General features: G+C 41.0%; 1 protein-coding gene across 2 annotated transcripts in view; it reads right to left on the reverse strand.

Annotated features, from left to right (window-relative positions):
* pebp4 (phosphatidylethanolamine binding protein 4) overlaps positions 1-23,599 on the reverse strand; it is a 52,835-nt gene that overhangs the window by 17,559 nt on the left and 11,677 nt on the right. For both annotated transcript variants that reach the window (XM_086312877.1, XM_086312876.1), the window contains one exon: positions 11,736-11,834. In XM_086312877.1, coding sequence (XP_086169003.1) covers positions 11,736-11,834 — 99 coding nt within the window. The remainder of the gene's footprint in view (positions 1-11,735; positions 11,835-23,599) is intronic.

Genomic DNA, 23,599 nt, shown 5'->3' on the forward strand with positions numbered 1-23,599 from the left:
AGGCCTCCGCGCTTCATGGCTTCGCTGGTTTCTGCCGGCAAGACTGGAAATCCATGGAGATTGTAGATGAAGAAATTACAATAGAGCGGTAGGCCTACAAATACGTCGAGACACGTGCTGGATTTGATTAGTACATAAAAGCACGGGGGAGATGTAAGGGGGGCAGAGGAGGAGGTTGGAGCTTACTGACGAGTCCATGGCACTGAATTAAATCATCTTTTTTTTTTAGCTGTGAACAGTGACACAAAATAAATGAGAATCAAAAACCTTGTGGGCTGGCACATGAAGTAGGAGGAAGGGAGTCAGAGGGAGAGGAGGATGAAGGAGGAGTAGGTGGACAAGAGAACTAACTCTTTCCCACACAGTTAATGGAATTATTAAGAAATTAAAAGAGATCAACAGGCGTGTAATTGACCATTTAATTAGCTCAAGGTCAGGTTGTTCTTTTGACTTTGGAGGGGCGGTTGGCCGAGGTCTAGATTCGTAGGAAAACTTTGGGCAAGCAGCTTACAATTTACAACAATTAAATCGTCACGTATTGTTTCCGCACAGTGGTAACACAGTCTTTCGATTAAATTAAGCCAAATATGCGTTATTCACAAAAAGCCAAAGTCATAAAGTCGACATACTATTAGAAAACACAATAAATGTTTTTGGAAAAAGTACATTCTGGCCACAAAACAGAAACTGTACATGTATATTCAGTAATCTCGCTGTGCAGAGTAGCCATTTGATTTGCTTCTGTCCACAGTTACATCTGTTGATAACTCCACAGTTCATTCAGTGTCTTTAGTCATTAACAACTGAGAGCTGGTACAAAGGGATTTAAGAGGCAGCATTACTGTTTTGAATCGCTGGATGTTTAATTCTTCTATTATAATTGAGGCAGGAGCGAGACAGAGGTTATGGTAACTGCTGGAAACCTGTCCCACTTCACAGAAAGGTTAATGAACCTTACAAGTCCTATGGGAGATGGAGTATGCTGTTAATTTGACAAACGTGGGAAATAAATGCTTTTATGCTTTTATTGACGGTGACCAATAGCGGCCTTTGCTGGAATGAAAGGTTTTAGTCTTTTAGGTGCTTTGCTATGAGGCAAAACAATAATGTGGAATGCATTTGTTGGAAGAAACTAAGTACATAATTGTTTGAATAGCAATTTCAGGCCAAAAAGCATCTTCATTATTAATTCCTACTTTTGGGGAAAATATACTGCGCAAAATGTACAGTAACCTAATTCATGTTATGAAACAGCTGCCTTTATTCTGAATACATTTGTGGGAATGAGGGATTTTTAAAAAGCTGTACTTTAAAATCTACATATTTCCACATTCCATTTTATGCACCATTGGTCTGGGTTTCATTTTAACAGGGCACCAAGGGTGTAATATGCTGACAGTTGGAGAGGATCATGTGAAACAGAGTTGGTGTTCACCTGAAATAGTCTGTGGGCTAGATGGAAACATCGCAAACGGCGGCTGTGATCTGATCAGGATGGGGTTTTAGGCACAGGACCAGCTATGTATACAGTACGCACGATTAAGAGATTAAATGGATAATCTCCTTCCCATTCAAAGACATTGATGGAGGCAGAGAGCTGGTTTCACAGACTTTCATTCTGGTTTTTAAATCTAACCCAAGAGATTCAAAATCCATGTTCATCAGCTGCTCACCTCTATGATCTCCCATAAAACAAACCTATAGAAAAGGGGTGAGCTTAAATCAATAGAGAAAAGGACAGAAAGCCTTCTGGAACAATTTAATTCGAAGAAGATACAACAACTCATGTTTTCCCCCCAGCAGGTGACACTGATACCATGAAATCCTCATAACAAAATGTGTCAATAAATGTTCTCTGATCTTCTACCCCTTCGGTTAAAGACGTCAAGAAATCAAGTACTCTAAATCAAGTGCAATCCAGCGATCTACATTAGAGTTTTTCTTATGTGAACATAATAATCAAAATATGGCAACATATCTCTTTCCTTTCCTGTATTTTCCAAATTGTACTGAATTTATTTCAGTTTAAATGCACAACTAACACTGTGGCATGGCTACTTTTACTCAAGTAAAATGTTTGAGTACTTTCTGTGCCACTGATTAAAAAGCCCCCTATCATTTTCATTCAGGTGGAGCTGAAGAGTGTTTTTAAGGTTAAAAGAAATCTACGTTGACTGTTTGTAGGAGGACATTAAGAGCAGACAAATTCAAGCATTTTCGAACACTTCCTTTTTGTTCTTCGTATAAGAAGATTACACAAACATGGGTCCTTTTAAGCGGATTGAACAAACATCTAGGGCTGTCAGTTTTTTGGAGAGGACAGTGCCCATTCTCAGCAGGTGCAATTTCTATGATCAGCACAGCTCCTTTTTAAGCTCTCTCTTTTTAACATCAGGTTTTATTTTTGCGCAGATGCCTAACTGGCGTCAGAGCAGCTTAAAAGACTGCAAACTATCACCGTCCTAACCTTATAGACCTGCCTCACATGTCTTCATGCAGCCAGCCCTGGTCTCGTTCTTCTTGATACCCCCTTCTCTACTGAGCCAGCTCACCCTCTCTGTCTCTCACTCTCACTTTCTCCCAGCTATACTATGGGCACTGATTCATGTGCCTGTGCGTGCACAATGTTTGCCAGAGGAACGCACAAGAATCCGAGCTCCACAATCCCTCTTAACCTCTGACCTTGGCTTATTGTTACCTGTGAGCAGCACTGTGGCAAACATGTTGTACAAGTACTGTACAGCCCTGCAAGCTGTTTGTGTTCTGCAAGTATGGAGGGCAGGGGAGGAGGGAAGGAAGAGAGGGAGCTATTTAATCCCCCCCAAAGGAACTCCCCTCTCAACCCGTATCGTGAACTCGCAGGCAAATCGCGTTGCTGGAAGGCACACCACACACACACTGCTGTCTTTTTAATTTCATCAGCTGAAACAAATCTATACAGTGCTTTGGAATCTGACTGAGCTACAGAGAGAAGTGAACTATACAGCACCCTGGAATGTAAACAGGTTTCTCACCAAGTGTAGCATAAAAATACCACATTGCAACAAACCTCTTGGCTATGATAATGGTCAATGGTACAGATCAGAGGTCTTAGTAGATTTTATGTTTGTTAGTCCTACAGCATATCAATAAGAACAACTTGAACAAATCCAGAGAGCAACTCAGAAGAAATGCAGCATTCATACTGAAATTACTCAAGTGTAATAAGCATAAAATACCGGATTCTAGTGAATGCTTTCTATTGACGGCCGATTTTCAGTTGCCATTACAAAAAGCATTATCTCCTGGGAATATTAGGAGCACTGTCATTAAAATCCCTTGCAGTCAGCTGCTTGGTTGAGACCAGATATGGGCTGTAATCTGCGGAGAAAGGGCTCCTTTATTATCCAATGTTAGTAATTGTCAAGCATTGTTACATTCACAGAAACGGGCACAATATTTATTTAATATCAGTAAAACCGAGCCAGACTCGGTTCTATTTTTCTATCCGTCTCTACAGATAACTGTCAAAACTCCACCACCAAGCGTCGGTAACTCTGACATACCGTGCACACTGCTTTCTGGGCACGTGTGCTGCGCTTTCTTACCAGTTGTAATTATTTATCCATTACACAATACACTGTAGATCTTTGCACTACGCTCCACTTTCCGACTTTTACAGTTAGGATAACTTTTGGAATCCAAACAATCAGTACGTACATTTAGACAGGCCCCTATAATATCTGTCAACTTTGCATTCATAGCTGTCACACTTAATTATCATGCCAAAATACAAGAAAATACATTGGCTGCAGGAGGTCCTTTGTGAAGTCTTTGTTTTTGTGTACAATTAACTGGCAAGCATGCCATATACTTAAGTAAGGGCTATTTTAGGTGAGCATAATTGTTAGTGAGTTGTTTTTATCAGCATGCCTCACTCCCCTTCTCCAGGAGACACCCCTAAGAGGAAGCATTTTCCACGGCTGCGGCCCGAGCAACCCCCCGCTAACCCTGACATTTGTTCATTTGCCCGCCCCTCTCTTTGTGGTTTCCGCGCCCGCTTTTTCCTCCCCTCTCCACGTCTGTCAAAAATTGACCACTTTACAGGGGGAACAGGTAGGCAGACTCCGTCAATCCCCCCCCCCCCCACCTGTACCCTGAAACGCACAAATTCGCACGCGGGGCCGACTGCCAAAGATCCTGCTTTACTGACTGAAGTGGAAGGTGGGGGGTGTGTGGAGGGTGGGGGGATGACAAAGACGACAGCTTGTGTGGGGGAACATTGTCTGCGGCTGCGACGAGAAATCTTTTCAGGAAAAACAGGATTTTATACACAATGGTCGTGGGTGTGAAGAAAGGGGGCACATATTAAAAGAAGTGCCTTAATGTGTGCATAGCTACTGGTTTCTTAAACTGCATTCTCATGGACAAGGTCCAATCTGCTCTTTTTTCCCCCTACAAGGCTCTAGTGTGACAGACTGGATCAAAGAGGGCTTTCCAGGTTGTCCTTGTTTTCTTGGAGAGCATTCGTGATATATCCAGGACAGGGCTCAGGCTGGAAATTAATCCAGCACGCTGACACAGTAGACCTATCTGCTTAAATAAAAATAAATGTGCAAGAGATGCGATTTTGGATGCTTCAACTCCCCCCCACCCCCCGAGAAATTTAATTCACATGACAATACAAACAGGAATTTGGGTTGTTATTAGGCCATGCGTAAATGCTGATTATTCCCTCTGCGCCCAAACAACCTTTCCAATTGCTCACAGGAAACCATCGCAGCTCACGTTCTTCATGCAGTGAAACCTCCTCAATCATCTCACCACAGCAACCGTGGCGGGGAGGTCAGTTGTTATAGAGATGGCAAGAGGCTTGGTCTGTTATCAGCTACAGTATTGTGTGTGCGTATAAGCGTGCGTGCACTTGAGTGTGTGTTTATTGTATGTGGACGGGGGATGGAGCTGACAACTGAGCGGAGGATTCTTATGTAATTCTCCCTTTAGGTGGCAGAGAACAGTGAGAGCAGCAGCCCACACTGAAGAAGAACCTGTTTGTTAATAAACTGCAAGTAAGATAACATTGATGTATTATTACATGGTGTTTGTACTCAAGACAAGGGCTGTCGAGATGCAAAAAAGCGCCAGGCAAGTTGGCATGTCGCTTCACAAAGCATTGATTTTTGTCCTGCTAGCACTCCTCCAACTTCTTTCAAACATACACACACGTCCCTGGATGCAGACATCAGAGACATACATGACGGCTGCGCGAAAGAAAAAAGTAATGCAAGAAAAATAAAGCAAGAACTAACAAAGACTAGCGTCCTAAAACGGCAGAGACGAAGAGGAAAGGCTGCTGGAGTTGATATTTTTTTGCAGGGAGGGAGTCCAAAAGATGAACTCCATGTAATACCACCTCTGACATTCAGCCTGGCTCTAGTTGACAGGATGAGCATATGTTCTAAATGCTTAAGCACCTCCAGCTGTGCTTCACTGTTAAGGACTATTGTTGACTTGAACCAGGGGAGGCTTTTGGCTTGTTACGGGAAAAAAAAAAAAGGGGGGGATGAATGACCTGCGTGCAAAACTTTATCAGGGTTAAACTAATTCGAGCTAAAATACAAAATATGATATCTACCGGTAATACACAATTTTATGTCGATATCTTGAAACTTTTGAAAATATTCTTTAAATTCTGGCACAACTCTCGTCATCAATCACTTAAACAGGTGCTCCGCTTTACTTCACATATTTATGTTACTGACAACAATCTGTTCGTATTCTTTAAGACACTTACCACAAAGAACATGTGTTTATCCTGTCAGTTTAAGTTTAAACAAAGGATGACAACAGGTGCACCGAGTGGAGTTTAGACTGGATAAAGTTGCTTCACAGGACTCGGAGTCAGTAGGCACTTCTGCGTAAAAGTTTGCGAAACCACAAACAAGCAAACTGTTAACCTGGGTTATGAGCATGTTTAGCAACTTTGGAGGGAGAAAAAAAAATCACATTAAAAAGGAAAATTGTTCACTTCCTTTGCGCCCACCCCCTTGTCATAAGATATGGATGTCCCGTAAGGTTATTTGTGTTTGCTGGGAAATGAAGTGCTCAACTGGATTAAAAACATACTGCATATGTTTGGAAATCTGTTTCCCTGGGCGTATGAGTGGAATGAGCGAGCGTGAAGCAGCAGCTTGCGTCTCCTCCAAGAGAGAGGGCAGACACTCTCATCATTAGCTGGGCTACAATGTGCTCCTCTACCTGCTCCAATCTGCACAGCCAGGCTCCGCTCTGACGCCAGACAGATGTTCCCAGCACGAGGTGCAAAGTATCGAGAGGGGAAATGAGAGTGAGCAGGAGAGAGGCAGAAGAATGGAAATATTCAGCAGAGTACACAATAAGAGTTTAATTATGAATAATACCAATGGTTCTTTGTTCTCACAATGAAGCTAGCTATGGTTCGCCTGGCCTGTGGGAAACTGTTTTTGGCTTCCATATGGGGGCAGCTGTCTGTCAAAAATAAACGCTTAAATCATAACATGCCACAGTAGGGATAATTACGGGATAAAGAACAATACAATTATGTATGTTTATTTGCAATATTGGACAGGTATTTTGCTAAAACAAACTCTGAGGCTATTGCAGAGGTTAAAATTGCAACGCTATTGTTGAATGCTTCTTAGAGAGTAATGATCTGCAAAACTGACAGTTTTTGCAAAACTTCACATCAACTATAAACTTTGGATAAAGGCTCATCACTGAGTGCACAGGCAGAAATGTCTCAGTGCATGTAAAACACACAATATCTCCTGAAAAGACACACACTAAACATATTCACAATAATGGTAAATAAGTACAACGAGAATCTGTTGTTGTTGTTTCAAAACAGTCTGTGCCAACATGCAACTCTTGTCCTCTTTTCTGTGTTTTTGTGGTCCTTTAAGATGAGGTGTTTAGAGTTTAAAAAAAAAAGAAAAGAAAGAAAGAAAATGCTAAAATTTTAATGCTTTCAAGAGCTAAATGGTGAATGAAATGCTGCGAGGCATTGCACGTCTAATAGTTTGCAGATAAAGGACATCTTGAGGTGTGGAGCAGATGATCTCTGCAGGCCTCAGAACTCACAAACACAAAGCCAGCTGGTCTGACACAGTCACAATACTTCACTGTTTGTATTTGCCTGAGCAGCAGCAGAACGCAGGCAGTGTCCTGCTTTGGGAGCCGCTACAACAGAGATGGATGTTAAAGCATGCAAGTCCCTCATGCACCATAATCGCGAATGCACGAAGGATGTGCATGCAACTGGCCTTCGATTAGTCATGAAGAGGAAGCTGATATGTGATGGCTTCCAATCCTCAAAACAGGACAGAGTGATCGGAGTCCAAACAGGCTACGAGGGGTCGTAAATCTCATGTCTTGTTTAAAGAAATGTATCTGAGCTCGGATGATGGCTGCTGCATGGTAGCCTTAGTGTTTCTGCTTCTGGTGGCTATAAACAGACTGTAGAATAACTGCAGAAAAAAGTTGGAGCTCTGAAAAATCCAATAATCATCTCTGTATTGCTTTTGCATGCTAAAAATACTGCAAAGTCACTGACACTGACTTAATATACTGAGTGTATCCCAGCTCAAAGTGCAAGGGGCAGGGGACATCCTGGACATCAGTCTTCATGTATGGAGCATTGTAAACAAAGTTGCAGGCATTCTGCTGCACAGTGAACTAGATGAGAACATTTTAAATCATCTTTCCTGCACCGTGTTTTATAAGAATATTTTTTTAAATATCATTCCATATCGGACAATCTGCTCCCTGAATATCAGCTGATGATATTGGTCTGGCTATAATTATCTATAAAAACCTAAGGCTTTTTTATCTCTTTCTAACCAGTGAGTGCAAAAGTGCATTAACTATAGCACTGCTTTGCAACTTCATATTGCATCATGTTGACTCAACATGCACCAAAATAATGCAGTGGATAAGTTGGCAGGTATTACAGTGACAAATGCGAGAGGACAGGTGAAATGATTAGAAAGTTAAAGTAACACCCAGTGCAGTTTATATATATGCTAACTCTATTCAGGTACTAATGATTTGCTTGTTATAGTAATTATTGCTGCGAGTCCGTACCCGAACATCTGTATTGATTTAGTCTCTGGGAGAGCAAAGAGAGGGAGGGAGAGGCTCACAATCTGGAATTCGACTTCGAGAGCGAGACAACAATCTGTTGATGGTTATTTTGGTAATTGTCCACAATTGATGAAAAAACCCCCAAAAACAAAACAAAACAAAACAAAAAAAAACAGCGTGTGCTGCAGAAGATTCTAAATGATTGTTACTGTTGTTCAGGGGGTCAGGGAAAATGGGCAGTCGCAATGAAAAATGCATATAGAGCATCTAATAATGCGAGCTCTCACAGAAAAGTGGACAGCTGGTGAGAGAAGACAAGACACCCAGCCACACAGTTTACACTTAATTGCTGGAGTGAATTGTTCTTGGCAGCCAAAAGTAAAGATGTGATATGTGATACACAGTTAAATAAAAGATTTAACACCTGACAAACATTAAAATATGATTGTCTTCAAATTGTATTTGTACAGTTGTTCGGCATGTTTATAAATGTTTGCTGATGCTGTTGGATATAGTTACATTTATTTTTGGGATTTTTTCCTACTGTGTCAGGCACAAATAACAGCTCGACCCAGTTGGGTTTATTTTGAAAAATGACAAAGGAGCTAAAACGGAGGGACTACTTAACGCGTAGTTAAAACCAGAATCTGACTTAATGCTGTTTGTTTAACACAGACTTTAAAGCACAGCTACAATCCAAGCCAAATAGTTGAAGCAAGTCTTTTCCTAAATCTCAGTTTAGCTAAACCCACACTTTAGTAATTTGGTTTATTATCCCACACTTGGTTCTTTGATAGCAGGCAGACTCATAATTATACGGATGTGTTCTCTCATTTATCAACGTATCAAAACTGCTGTCAGGATTTTTCCCCCCCATTTAACTTAACTAGCTTGGCCCACAGTTGTTATTAATCTCTGGCTCTCTTCCACAGTGTGTCTTTTGTCCCTCCCCCTCACCCCCAACTGGTCGCAGCAGATGGCCGCCCCTCCCTGAGTCTGGTCTGCTGGAGGTTTCTTCCTGTTAAAAGGAAGTTTTTCCTTCCCACTGTCTCCAAGTGCTTGCTCACAGGAAGTTGTCTGATTGTTGAAGCAACTGATGTTGTGATTTGGTGCTATATAAATAAATTTGAATTGAACTGAGCTTTAGCAACATCAGGACTGAGCTGTATTTTCTGGTTTGAGTAAACCACACTTGGATGTGCCACAGATTTTACAGCAGGGCTTTGGACCGACACCAGCTTGTGACCCCTGAAGCTGGTTTTGTGTCTGAAACCAGAGACCTTTTATGCACAAGGCAAATATGTTAATCGCAACAACACAATGTCATTATCTTAAGATTACTATTGATAATCATTCCAAAAGAAAGACATGTGCTACTTGGTTGGTCCGGTCGGCCTGATAATGTTCACACTCTGATTCACAAGTATCCTTCTCAAGTGCGTCTTACACAGCAGTCACGTAATTAAAAAACCCCTCAGCAGCATGTTTTGATAGGTGAACAGCTGAACATGCAGAGCAAGGTAAGGTGAGGAACCTATCTAAACACAAGGTACTCTAGCAGGTCTTTGCTGTGCTATCATTGATTCTCTAATGAGACTTTGGTGGAGATATCGGTGTAAATCTGTAGCGCCGTGCTGCTCAGTCCAGCCTGACCTCACTTTATTCTCAGTTAAATTAAAGAAATGTTTTTCTTCATAACTCCGGATATGGATAAAAAAATAAAAATAAAAAAAAATCCACACTAATTATGGAAACATCCTCATCTAGGGCAAGATTGCATGACCTTGTGCTAATGAATATATATGAAAAGACTATGGCTGCTGCAGCTCACACCATCTGACGAGTGAGGATCAAAACACTGATCCCTTTGACATTTGAAAGCATGACCCCTGACTTCAGCTAAAGAAACTTTCCTTTCAGAGTAATCTACCATCAAACACATTGTTACAAATAACTAGTGAATGTCAAATATTAGCACACAGAACTTTTTATTTTAAATTCACATGAAACAATAATGCAAAGAATAAATAAAAAAAATAAATCCTCAATCATATTTGACTGTGACTCTAGTCTTTTCTTTCTGAATTACATATACTTATGCATTCATTCAAAAATTGACCGACATTGCTGTCAAAACCGCTGAACCAAATCAAAATCCAATACATTCACATCGGCACTTCAAACAAAACTGAGATTTTATGATGTCACCTAGGCACCCTGGTCAATTAAACACCTCCCACTACAGTTGGCATCACTCAAAAGGCTCATTAACCCTTCTGACCAACCACCAGTCACAATCAGAAAAACATCCCATCACATTGGCCAATCCCTACATGGGCAACGCAGGTCAACACCCACACAAGTGACAGGAAATTGAATTGCTAGAGAAAATGTGCTCTGTCTGAGCACTTGAAAGACATTTGTTTATTCACAGCTAGTCGTGCAGCCAGGCAGACTTTATTGGCTTAAAAATAAGAAGCAAAGGTGATGCCTAATACAATTTTACAAAGTGCAAATCACTCCCTTTTTTATATCATTGATGTATGTGAGAAATGTGAGGTAAATATTCATAGATTCCTTACAGTAAGCCAAAGTGTGGTTAAATAAACCAACTCTCACCAATGAGCTCAATCACAGAACGCACAGTCTACATCTACTGCAGGTTTTCCAGAATATACATCCCAAATACATCACATTTGGATCTTTAAATCAATGTGCCGTTTACTTCGTGTATGACCACGCCTTATAAAAACGAAATGGCAGCAGTGATACATCGCTGAAGTGTCTTTGTGTGCTTGTTTCTTAAACCACTAGTCTTAATCTACCGAGTTGATCTCCCGGTTACCGGGGGATTATAAAATGTCGGCAAACCTCTAAATATTTGAGGCAATCAACAACTCAACATGCATTTGGCGTTAGAATGTAAGAATGTGAAAACACACAAACGAACGGATAAAAAGGAGTGAAATATGAAGAGAAATAAGGGGATCGGAGCTGTGCCCATTTCGGGGGTGTAAAATATGGAGAAGTGTGGATCATTGGGGGAGCTGCTCTGCCTGGGGGAACAGATGAAGGGAGGACATTCTGCCAAGATCTCTCCACTGAAGGGGGAGCTGAGGGACTGGAGCTCTATGGGAGAAAAGAGTGTGCGCCTCGCATGCTGCTCTCCTCAATCTTGGTCTCACACGCCTGCATTGACACATCCCAGGCTCTCTGCAGCAGAGGGAAATTGCTGCTGACAGGGCCTTGCAAACTTTCACAGCCATTTAGAAAGACTTACTCCCACACTTTTGTCACAGGCATTTATTGCACAAGATACATGATATGAAAAATTAACATTTTTCAAACTTGGCATCCTTTTTTTGAACCAAGTTAGGCTTAAAAACCATTCATAATTTTTCAGCCTTACGATCGGCCCCAGTGCAGATGTAAACACTACACATGCCAAGTGAGACCCCGAGATTATGAAAATGCACAATTTTCAAGAAATTTTTTTTTTAAACAGCCACGCGCTACATCATAAATTTGTACCCCATGAGTTTCTAATCCAATAACAAACACGGCCTGTGTCACCATCACCAAAACACAAGTCTTGTTTTTCCTTAAAGCGGCGCAGTTTTTCAGTCTTAGCGTACCTGTATGTCCACGACCAACCAGTGCCTCCAGTAAGCAGATGTTGGCTTGCTGCGGTTTGGAGCATCAGGATCGACCATCACCAAGACGTACGTCTTTTTCTGCAAACAGAAGGAGATTCATATGTTATTGATTTATTTAACACAGACAAAGTGTTTACCGCAGTGCCATGCACACTGTGATTGGCCCAGAACAACAGCAGTACCTGATCCCTTCTGCTTTCTAAACAGCCATGTGCCGTTTGCACATTACGTCGCCCAAGGCTTGACAACTGGAGTTGGTTTAGATACTCAAAAACACACACTTTACTTTCTAAGCTTTACGTTACCCTATTTAATGCTGTGTGAATTCTTATTCTATTTATAAAATGTATGCAGACAGCAAACAAAGCCAGAAGGGTGGGTTTTCTTCTGTGTTAACAGTCTTAATTCAGCTGCCAAGGTTAAAGTGCTCAAAGTATGAAGAAAGCTGTCCTAAAAAGGCAATGATACACATTGGAATACAGTAGCTGTGCTAATCACAAACTTATTCTTCCAACAAGTGAGCTCTGTTCCTTCACAGTTATTCTTAAAACTTCATATCATTAATGTGACATCAACAAAATGACAACGTTTTGGATCCGATACCAAATCCTCTCGTTAACATATTCACAGTAACTTTCTGCCACTTACCAAGTATCTTTATACCCCTCAATCTGTCAATGGATAAAGTGAGAGAAAAAGCATCTTAACTAACACTTGATCACAGTTATTGGACGTTGACTTGGCGGCTTAATTGCCGGAAAATCTTCATTCTGTCTGTCCCTAAAAGTTAGAGAATTATGAGAGCAGATTGAATTATTGCGAGAGCACATTTGTCATCCCTGGTCTAGTGCCCAAAATCTGCCAGACCATATGATGGGCTTTTTTTATTTTGTTCACTTCCTCTACAAACAGAGACATTAATCAAGGCTGTTTCAATCCTCGCTGTCCCCCTTACTGTATATCGTGCTTCCTACAGAGGCAATACCATAATGCTATCAGCTTTAATACACAGAGAACAGATGCATCGTTTCTTACATTCTCACGTCGGCTGCCAAATAACACTGTTGGGAAAGTCGGTGCAGGAAAACATTTTCCATGTAAACATAAATCTTACATTTCTGTTTGTTGTGTCCTATCAATACATTCGTGCAGGCCTGTGAAAATTATCCTAAGCCGATGTACTTGAATGAGATAAAGAAGTAGTCGTGTATTTTTTCCGCAGATGCTCATTTTCAGAAGGATTCTCTGCCTACCTGACAAGCAGTAATAAGCGTAAACAACTAAGCCTAATAATAGGATAATACTGTAGTCTCAGTGATAGTGCCTGCAGGTAACATCCAGACACACCAGCAACAATAGAGCCTCCTCCACAGCCTGTCAAAAGTGACTCTATATCAGTGACCCCCCCGGGCAGCTTACCAACCATGACCTGTTGCCTTCTCAAGAGTTGTAATCCTCATTTGTACATATTTGCTACCAGGCAAAGAAACTGTGATAATGTAGTTACACTAATATTTAAGTCAGACCCTGATGCATTCAGAAATAACATGGTTTCTAACAACAGATGCACACACCACACACACGTGTGCACGTAGACACACACGCGTGCACACAATGACTAAAAGGGGGGGGGGGGAATTTTAAGCATTTAAATTAAAAATGACCTCCAGTCACAATTACCATTGAAAGAAATTGCACTTCATTGGATATTTCACGAAGGTTACCATGGATGGAAAGACACCGAACGGGACAGGTTTAGTCTTCTGAATGCCAAATTTAGAACAACACTGAGAACATTTCACATTAATTTCCAACCGTAACAACAAAAACACCGCCTATTTATGGTGGGCACTGAATTTAAATGATTCCTGCATATATTTCTTGCTCGAATTTCTACCTGTAAGAATCTGTCGGGTCCAGCTGGCATGGGCAGCAAATAATACAAGAAGCTCCCTCCATGCTTGCACTTCACACATTGTGGCATGTACCCTTCTCTATTACGAGGACATTTTTTTTTCTCCATCTGTCAAAATCCACATTAATTACGCGCAGATATGTGCAAAAGACTCCGGGGAAAAACAGATGCATATTCTGCCATCTGAAATTATTTAGCAGTGCTCGAACAAACTAAACGTATATCAAAACATGTTTTAACGGGGGGCTAATTGTCATAGCTGTACACTGGGAGGCACACATTTTTAAAAACATGCTAGAGTTTCTCATTAGTATTAATTATTAGTAATATCTGAGCCATGCTGATAATTTAAAATTCACTTCTGCTGCTTATGATATCTATGACTGGTGACGGTTCATTTTCTATATTTTGGACAACACAAAAATTTACATAGTGTTTAAGTATTCAGTTTCTTCCATATACTTAGCTTATACTTATAATTAGACTTTGCACAAAGGTGAGAGGTCAGCAACCCACTCGGTTATTCTTTGTAATGGGTGCAGGCCTTGAAAAATGTCACAATATTCTCAGAGCTAAAGAAAGCAGAAGTGAAATCTGAAGAGGTGTTGGCCACAGACCACAGAGCTCCGTCAGGCCATTATACAAGTGGAGATGTGAGGGCCCCGGGTGCAAGCTGGAGGCGGGAAAAGATTGAGCTTGCATTCTCTTGGGATTAACCTCCCACTGCCTGCTGTGATCACAGCAAAACGGCCCATTGAGACCACACCTTGGATGCCAGGGGGGTGCAACGGACCCTGAAGTCAACTGGGCACCTCGTTAATGGCTACTGGTCAGTTGCAGAAAGGAAAAAGGGGGGGGGGGGGGGGGGGGGGGGGGGCTGAATAATATACAAATTCTATACCTCTTTGTGATTTTATGTAATAGGAGTGTAAAGGTGATATTTGTTAAATTACATGTATGCCAATTGCATCGAATGGATATAGTATTTGCAAAGCAGGAGACGTCAAAGAACAAAGGCAGAGGAAATCTGGTGTCTCTCTGGATGCATACTGTATTACCTTTGAGTGAACTCTGCTGGGGATGAGAATCAGAAAGGATGGGTAATCGCTGCTCTCGTAGAGCCTGCCTGGGCTATCGAGCCCACTTCTGCTAACTGATGACACCACGGAGGGCGAGAGTAAGTTAGCGAGAGGGAGGGAGGAAGGAGAGGCCCCTCTGTGAGTTTACAAGTTCATGCTTTATCCCTGACCCAATCCCAAACTGTGTCGTCCGTGCAGCTGCCTATTAATACATCCTTCGCTTTATCCTCCCAGCTCTTCACTTCCTTCAGCCTCTGCGCACAGAACCTGTAACGTTTCATTAAATGGTCAACAGTGCTCACTGCTCGACCCCGAGCAAAGCAATGCATCGATCCCAAATCCTTGTTTAAGCAGCAAAAACACTTGAACTCATTTGGTAATTAACAGGTATCTGTGTTGTGATTAAGAGACGGCGATGGCTTAACAACCATCGACTGCAGCTTATAACGAGGTTCAAAGATCATTCTGTAAATACAGAAAAACAGGAACTGTAGAACACGACTGCAGAAGTAAATTTATCAGAGGGCAGAGAAAATGAGTCTCCACCTAATCAGCTGTTCTGTTCTTTGTACAACCAAACAAGATTAATGGCATTTTACTTACTGTGTATAAAACCATATCAAGTGAAGTCACAGAGAAAAGTTGAGTGGACTTTTACATTAGGGACACTGAGATAAGGTCTCCTTATAGAATCATGATAGCAGGGAGAGGGACAGACGGGTGAATGATGGGGAAGGTTAACAGTGGTAAGACTGTTGGGGTCAGAAGATGAGGTTCATACTGGTGACGAAGAGGTCAGAGGTCAGCCAGGCAGAAGTAATTGGATCCTTACCAGAAATATGTGGGACATACAGCCAAAGATTAGATGGAAAAGGAGCGCTGCAGCATTCACCTAGAGGTCGCTGACCTTACAGGTAAGGAGGCCCCTCATCGTCATTAATAGCAGCCCATCCCCCAATGTTCATCGGCAGAAGCTTGGGAACCTCATTTTCCTCACTGCTAGCAGCGTTTTAAAACCCTCTTCATAGTCAGCCATAGAGAGCACGCTGGTAATCTGCACCACAGGAATTGGGTGAAAGACAAAGAACGTCAAACGATATCTTTTTTTGCAGCGATTAAACGGTCTTGTCATGTCTACAAAGACTCTAGGACCACTTTTACAGTTCACTTAAGGGAATGAGGTTGTTGAGCTGAATTATGGGTAATGTAGTATCCCAATGGGTGTTTTTTTGTTTGTTTTTTAAAATACAGACAATATATTTCCTTATGTGGCCTAAAATATCTGTCTGCCAGCTCTGGACTGAACATGGTTCTCCAATGGCAGCTCCGTACCAGACCATAGGAAGCTATGTGCCCGTCTACCTGCAAAGAGTACCTGTTGCCAGGCAGTGTCCAAAGTGTGTGATACGTGGTTTGGTACTTCAGCCAGACACGGAGAGGAGCGAAGTTAGAAAAATGAAAAGTGTCCACTGCAGCAACTGTTTGTAGCTGTCTGAGTCTTTAAAAGATTCTTCATTCATCCATCCAATTAAATCCAAATCACAACAGTCCCCTTAAGGTACTTTATATTATAAAGGAACAAACCTCCAATAAAAACCCCAATAATCAGATGACCCCCTATGAGCAAGCACTTGGCGACAGCGGGAAAGAAAAACTCCTTTTTACCAGGAAGAAACCTTCACCAGAAATAGGCTCAATGAGGGGAAGCCATCTGCCCAGACTGGTGGTGGCCGAGGGAGGAAGACAGGACAAAAGACACACTTTAGAAGAGAGCCAGAGCTTAATAAGAACTAATGATTAAATACATAGTGTTGTGTAAACACACGGTGAGTGAAGAAGAAATACTCAGTGCACCAGCCCTATTGCAAGTCTGCAGCGTAACTAAGGGAAGGTTTAGGGTCACTTGATCCAGCCCTATCTATAATGAGCATGTCAAATCAACACTTCACCTCTTTTTCTGATTTATTAAAGCAGAGAAGAAGTTGTGAAATGCCACTTTCAGAATCAGAACTGGGTCTGGTTTTAAGGTGACCAACATCACACGTGTTGACATTATAACAGAAACAGTGTTGTTAAAAAAACAAAAACATAACTATAACACAAACAAAGTTCATCACTTAGCTTTTTGCATGTGCTTTGAATCTTCTCCTTAAACTATTACAAACAGTTATAAATAGTATAAATTCTCTGACTCACACTTGAAACTGACCTTTAAAGTCAGAGTTTCTATTTAAAAAACATTTGGTCATTTTGCTCTAATAACCTTTAGTACATATTTACTATATGGAAACATGACGCAGGTCATGTTTTTTTTTTTATAAAACATTTGCACTATAAGATATTATTTACACTTTAAGATATTTAAAAAAATCCTTGGCTCCTCCACTAATGTCTCGATCGTAGAATCCAGAGCATGATGAAACTAGACAGACAGAAAAGCACTTCCTAAAATACAGCTTTATATCTCTACATGAGGTCATAAAACCCACAAGGTTCTTTTTAGATTACATCTAAACATAACCTAAAAAAAACAAGACCTTTGCATGTTTAGACACAGAAAGTTCTTGGTTTAAGGTTAGGCAAATTTTAAGGTTGTGACTAAATACCTTACAGGGGTATGAACAGAACTAAAATATTGTCTCAGCATGCTGCACTTTAATTTAATGTTTCTTTTTTGCCTCACTGTAAATGCTCACATTATGAACCCACACATGAACGTGGGGTTTAAATAAGTCTTAAGTTAGTAACTTTAACTACCAGATATCTTAGGTAGACAAAGTCAGCAACACATAAAGTCAATGCTTTTAGAAGTAACCTGAGTCCTGACACTATTATAAACTCTGATACTGGTAATAGTTTAAAACTCACATGGTTTATTGGCACAAATAAAGAATGCAAAGAGAACACCAATAGTTCTCTGTGTGTTCTTAAACGCCTCACACAGTGCGGGCTGCTCACTACCTCCAAACCTTCCTATTTTTAACTCAGCCTCCTCCCACACAGGAATGGAGTGTGAAGTGGCTTATAAATCCACACTTCGAGGAGCCACATGGTCAAAGCAAAGTCACATGTGGCTACAAACGCAGATTCTAGGCCTAAAGACAACATAGCTACTAGATGGCCGCTAAGTAGCTAAACAGATGAGTGAGCGAGCTATGAGGAGGTTGCAGTTCAAGGGGACTGAGTGGAATATGAAACACAAGTTTACATAATTGCATAATCACATTTTCTGCTTGAGCATAAAAATATGCCTATATGGTATATTTGAATCTAATTAGCACATGGCGCAAGGCAATACGAGACAATGCAATTACATTCATAGCCTATAGTCCACCTAATAAATGTTACTACAGTGTGTGTTATTCAAGAGTCCTGAACAATGTGCATTATTTCAGCCTCCAAAACCACAAATGAGCAGCTCTTGGATAAACTCTGGAAATTTTTAAATTCAGCCTAGCCTGAACTTTGTTTATAAAGCCTTGCACTTCTGGTGTGAACTTTGTAACTACTATGAAGCCATAGCTAACAGTAAGATAGTTCACAGTCTGATTGAAGCTTGAGGGGGTGAAGGAATTAGTAGCAGCCTAGGGAACCATTTCTGCATTTCTCTCAACACTGAAGACTTCTTTCACCGCACCATGCTTGCGAACACAGCCGTGCTCATGTTAAGCTTATTAGTCACCCTGGATGCGATCTTGCTAGCTGAGGCTTTCAACACTTTCTACTGGTGGTTTTACACACATACACCTACTCACTGTCATGAAAGCATTTCTGCAAATGCACATGCTCAGACACAGCAACAACCACTAACAGGTATTCTGAAGAAACATGGGGCCAGGTGCTTGGATGCGAGCATGAGATCCAACTAGTGCTAAATGAGGCAAATATTTCTGTCATGTAGTTTGGCTGCCAAGAACACGCAGTCAAACGGGGCAAATTACCTCACTGGACTCATATCCGTAATTAATCTGTCAAGCATGTCGCACGCTGAGAGTCAGATCTATTTTACCAGCAAGTGCTGCCTGAGAAAGTTAAAGGGGAGATCACTGTAATTATTTCTCCTGGATTTGGAAATCTAAATCAAGCACTTTAAGGTAATTGGTGGATGAAAAGTAAAACAATGCAGATCTATTTTGGATTTGCTAATAGTGTAAACGCAACCCAAAAACAGCAGGTTTGCACACATGATGTGAGATTTCAATTCTATAAACAATTGAAGCTCTTATTTAATCTTTATTTTAACAATCAAGTTTATCCTGGTAGGCACATTTTATTTATTTTAATGTTTGGGAGGAGATGAGGAAAAAAAAATTAACATTACTGTTTTTGTTTTAACAGAACAATTGTTTTGGTCTCCCGTCATCTAACGCCACATGTTCAAGTTCTCAAGACAGGCGATTAATTGCGCATCGTGGTGGTAAAATAAATTGTAAGGTTACAACGGTTACACTTCATGATGAACCATCATGCAGCAGACAAGAGTCTGAAGATGTTGGGAAACATGCTGCCTTGAAGGGAGACTAGTTGTAAGCACTCTGACACCCCATTCCTATTTGGCCATCGGAGCTGTTAAAGGTGTCAGGGCTGTTCACAGGCACTGCATGTTTCACCAGCCAAGATGGCTTCCACATTTTTTCTATCATGATTAATTATGGTTTCTGATGGTAGTACAGTGAGAAAGTGTAAATTATTCCCACATTTTCTTGTGCCCTCCGTTCAGTCACTGTTGTGTAGGAAGATGCTATTGACGCCATTCATGGATGGCGACCAAAAGGCATCTACATGGGGTGGCAAACTCTTGTGCCTATTAAGGGGTGGAAGTGGTGGTGGTGGGGTGCTTGGCGTGTGGGCTGAACCTAGTCCAGACTGCCAGTTGACAGGGCCGGATTTTCCAGTATGGAAGAGTCTTGTTTCAGTGGGCGAAGCTGGGTGTTGGGAGACTGGGAGAGAGGACTGCCCAGGGCTTGGAAGCTTGAAACTGAATATTTCAAACAGACAAGCACCGTCTGTGTTCCAGTGTCACCAGCCCACCCGTCTGACAATCAGGTCCATGTCATCATGGGCTCTGAGTAATTCAGGGAGCACTCATATCACCTTAGAAGATATGGTGATTTCAGACGTCAGAGCAGTCAGCGGCAGAAATAGCACCGAATGATATTCAGCACGAAGTATGGAAGACAGTAAAGTACAGTAAAAATGTTCACCTACAGGCAAAAGCGTTAAAACCACAGAACAGCAAAAGCTTGGTGAAATGCAACCACAATGCTGTGCTTTGCTTTGAATCCTTAAGAAAATGCACAATGTAGTCTTCAAAAACACACACACACACACACACACACACACACACACACACACACACACACACACACACACACGCACACACACACACATATCCTGCGTACCCAGCACAGAAAATCCTTAGTTTTGGAGAACTGGTTGAAATAAAATAATTCGTCTGACAGATCATTTTGTGCGTGCTGATATATTTAGTGCTGTCAGAGAGGACATCACAGAGAATGGCACTTACATCACAATGCAAAAACTGTTATCAGAGGAGGTACAGGTTTATGGTTCAAGGGCTCGTCCATTCATAGAGAACAAGCTCAGCCTCTCTGCCTGACACACTGATAAAGACAGCACAAATAAAACAGCTCCACAGCTCCATCTTTGCCTCTCCCCAAGGGAATAATATATCACCCATCTGAATGTGGCACATATTGAATCATTTCCAGCGTTGATGATTCATTTGAATAAATCAGCCTTTTTTATTTTGCCAACTTGAACTGATAGTGAAATAAGGAAAACTGAAGTAACATTGTTAGATGTGAGGAAGGACAGGTGTTAGAGTGTTCTATAGGACTGGTAATCCTAATCCCCTTTCAAGCAACAATTAATGACTGCAGCAATAATCTCCGCATATATGTTCCTGCAATTCCTTTTTAACTGTCAACCATAACCTGCCTAGCTCACATAGACGAAATCCAGGGGGATATGTCGCTGCAGGCAGATAGGATCTTATCCTGGATTTGCATAGATAAATGCACAGCAATAACTCGTGCAGGGACAGATATGGTTTTGACCTGCGATGTGTCATCCATCTGACCATGCACTATTGACCGAACCTGCTCTCGGGAGTTTCGAAAGAAACCGCTGGGCCAGAAAAAGAGGTCCGCACGTTATCTGCATTAATTCTTAACAAATATCAAATATTTAAAGTGGAAAGAAAAATTAAATATGGAAGCTTCCCAAACAAAAACTTTCAATGTCTTCCACAAAAAAAGCTACGGATACACAGGATCAGCCTATCGGCAAATATGAAAAATCAGCAGCTTGTGCAATGAAAGGGTTATATCCGTATTCAAGCTAAGAGACATACTCTAACATACACAGACACAAATCCTGTTGAGCTGAGCTGAGCAGAGATACCCTACCAGCCCTCCAAGGCACAATTAGGATTTCACGGGGGGAAGAAATCTACATTCCTGCACACATGAAAAAAGTCCTTTCTCCCTCCTCACAACAATATCAACTTTTTACTCAAGGAAAAACCTGAAGCACCACTCGATAGGATTTGGACAAAGAAATATAAAAAAAAAACAAAGCCAGGAAAAAAAAAAATCTAAATTTAAGCTGCAGTTGTTAAAAAAAAAAATATTATGGTTGCGGAAAATCCAGTCCTAAGCCTCCCAGTTCCAATCAATTTCTTCTATTCTGCGTGCTATGAAAAGAAGCTACCACTCATAGTTTGTTTGAAGTGGAGCTTTGCTACATTCAACAACATTTATCTGGATACCCTCAGCGCATGATTTTAACACCTGTCAGACATTTAGTCCAAGTACAAGAGGTCAAGTAGCTGTTTGAATATGAAAAGAGATAAACCAAAACAATACATTCCATTCCACGAGCCACAATCCTAATAACTGCACAGATTCACGGGAACACAGTCAAGTCATTAGGACAGGAACATACAGCATGTTCTCTGTGAGAGTCTCAATGATCACTGTCTGTTGTGTCTTTCCTGTCCAGTAATATCTGTCAGGAACCTACATAAAAATTATATTGTTTCGTAAGCAGCAAATGCATTTCCTGAAACCTATATCTGCATGTTAAATGTAACAACACAGTTCAGAGTTCTTCTTCTTTTGGGAAAAGAAAACATTTATAATGAGTCATCAGTGTTTTATTACAATCTAGATCAGCGGTCCCCAACCCCCGGGCCTCGGACCGGTACCGGTCCGTGTGTCGTTTGGTACCAGGCCGCGAAAGTTGAGGCTCAGGTGTGAAATGTACAGTTTACAGGGTTTTTATAAGTTTTCAGCGTTATTTTGTTATCGTTTTGATCATTAACTCTGTTTTCCTGGGTCTTTTCATGTGCGTTATGAATAAATCTTCTTTTTTTCGGTACCGGTACTAGTTTTATTTTGTTGTATTTATCCGCGACACATTAAAGGCCGGTCCGTGGCACAAAAAAGGTTGGAGACCGCTGATCTAGATCATTAGTTTCATTGTAAATGATCCATTGTTCAGCGACATAACAACACTATTACGCTCTTTTCATGCCGTGTTGTATATGATCTGGAATTGTGCTCTGCAATCAAATCTCTACATAAATGCATACAATTTAAGAGATTAGAGTTATAACAGTTACTATACTCATAACTGATGTGTCATTATCGCAAATAAGTCGGCAACTGGTCTCATAAATAAGTTATTTGTAGGGCTGTTTGATATAACGATATATATCGGATGACGATATAAAAACGTCTATCGTTTCATTTTACGCTATCGTTTGTTTCGTGGTGTTGCAAAATAAACTCTTTACAGCAATATTTTTTCATTGTTTTGATGGTCACTGTAGTGGCTATATTAATTTCTTAAAGTTCTCTCTTTCTCTTAGGACGGACAAGCGCCTGTTTTTATGCGTTGGTTAGCAACAACGACGGTAAAACCATCGCGTGTCCGCTTGTTTATGTTCCACATAAACCTTTCACAATAAAGCTCAAGATCCTGTTGAGACTTTTCAAAATAAACTGAATCACGTGAAAGAGCAGATTATTTACGGATGAGAAGTAAAAGAGAGCCGCCAGGTGCTAAAAAATAAACCTTAGACTCAAACGTTAGAACAGGCTTTTCCCCGCAGCACACCGTGTAATAAATACTCACAAAGAAAACGGCGGCTGTTACAACTTATGTCTAAAAATGTATAGTTTCATACATCGGTTAAAACACTCGACTCCAGCTACATGACGCGCAGCTGGAAACACTTCCCGCAAGTCAAGCTGCCCGAGAGTCACAGAATTTACAAAAATGTTACATTTTTGTGATTTATATCGTTATCAGACAATAGAATTCTTATATCGGGATATGAAATTTTGGTCATATCGCACAGCCCTAGTTCTTTGAGTCATTTTTCAAGCTAATCTACCCAAACTAGTCAAGATTCTGTTTCTCAGGAGAAAGTATTTGCCGCATTGATTTATGTGATGTCCAAATAACCCAAATAACACAGTTTGTCTGTCTGTTTGTCAGCAGTCAAGCAGTCCAGTTTTCAAGATGCCATGTTTACATTTTGTGAGATGGTAGACACCAATAACAGCTTGAGCTGATTTAATTTAGGTGACAATCGGGTCATGGTTAAGGTCACGCCCTTTGGAGGGAGTTGTGCTCTCTGAGTGCTCTTGTTACAAAATATTTCGTGCCATGTATGTGTGACAAACAACACCTTTTTTTTATGTGTCATCACTCTAAAACGACACACACACACACACACACACACATAGGCCATGAGTGACCTGTTTTTTTACCCCGTATGCAGATATGTGGTATCAGGTCAGCTACACTGCACCATA

The sequence above is a fragment of the Aulonocara sp. 'chitande type north' Nkhata Bay genome, linkage group LG12 (genome assembly GCF_057382095.1).
Source record: "Aulonocara sp. 'chitande type north' Nkhata Bay isolate Kocher_YH1m ecotype deep benthic linkage group LG12, A_spYH_male_GT1.1, whole genome shotgun sequence".
Classification (NCBI taxonomy): domain Eukaryota; kingdom Metazoa; phylum Chordata; class Actinopteri; order Cichliformes; family Cichlidae; genus Aulonocara; species Aulonocara sp. 'chitande type north' Nkhata Bay.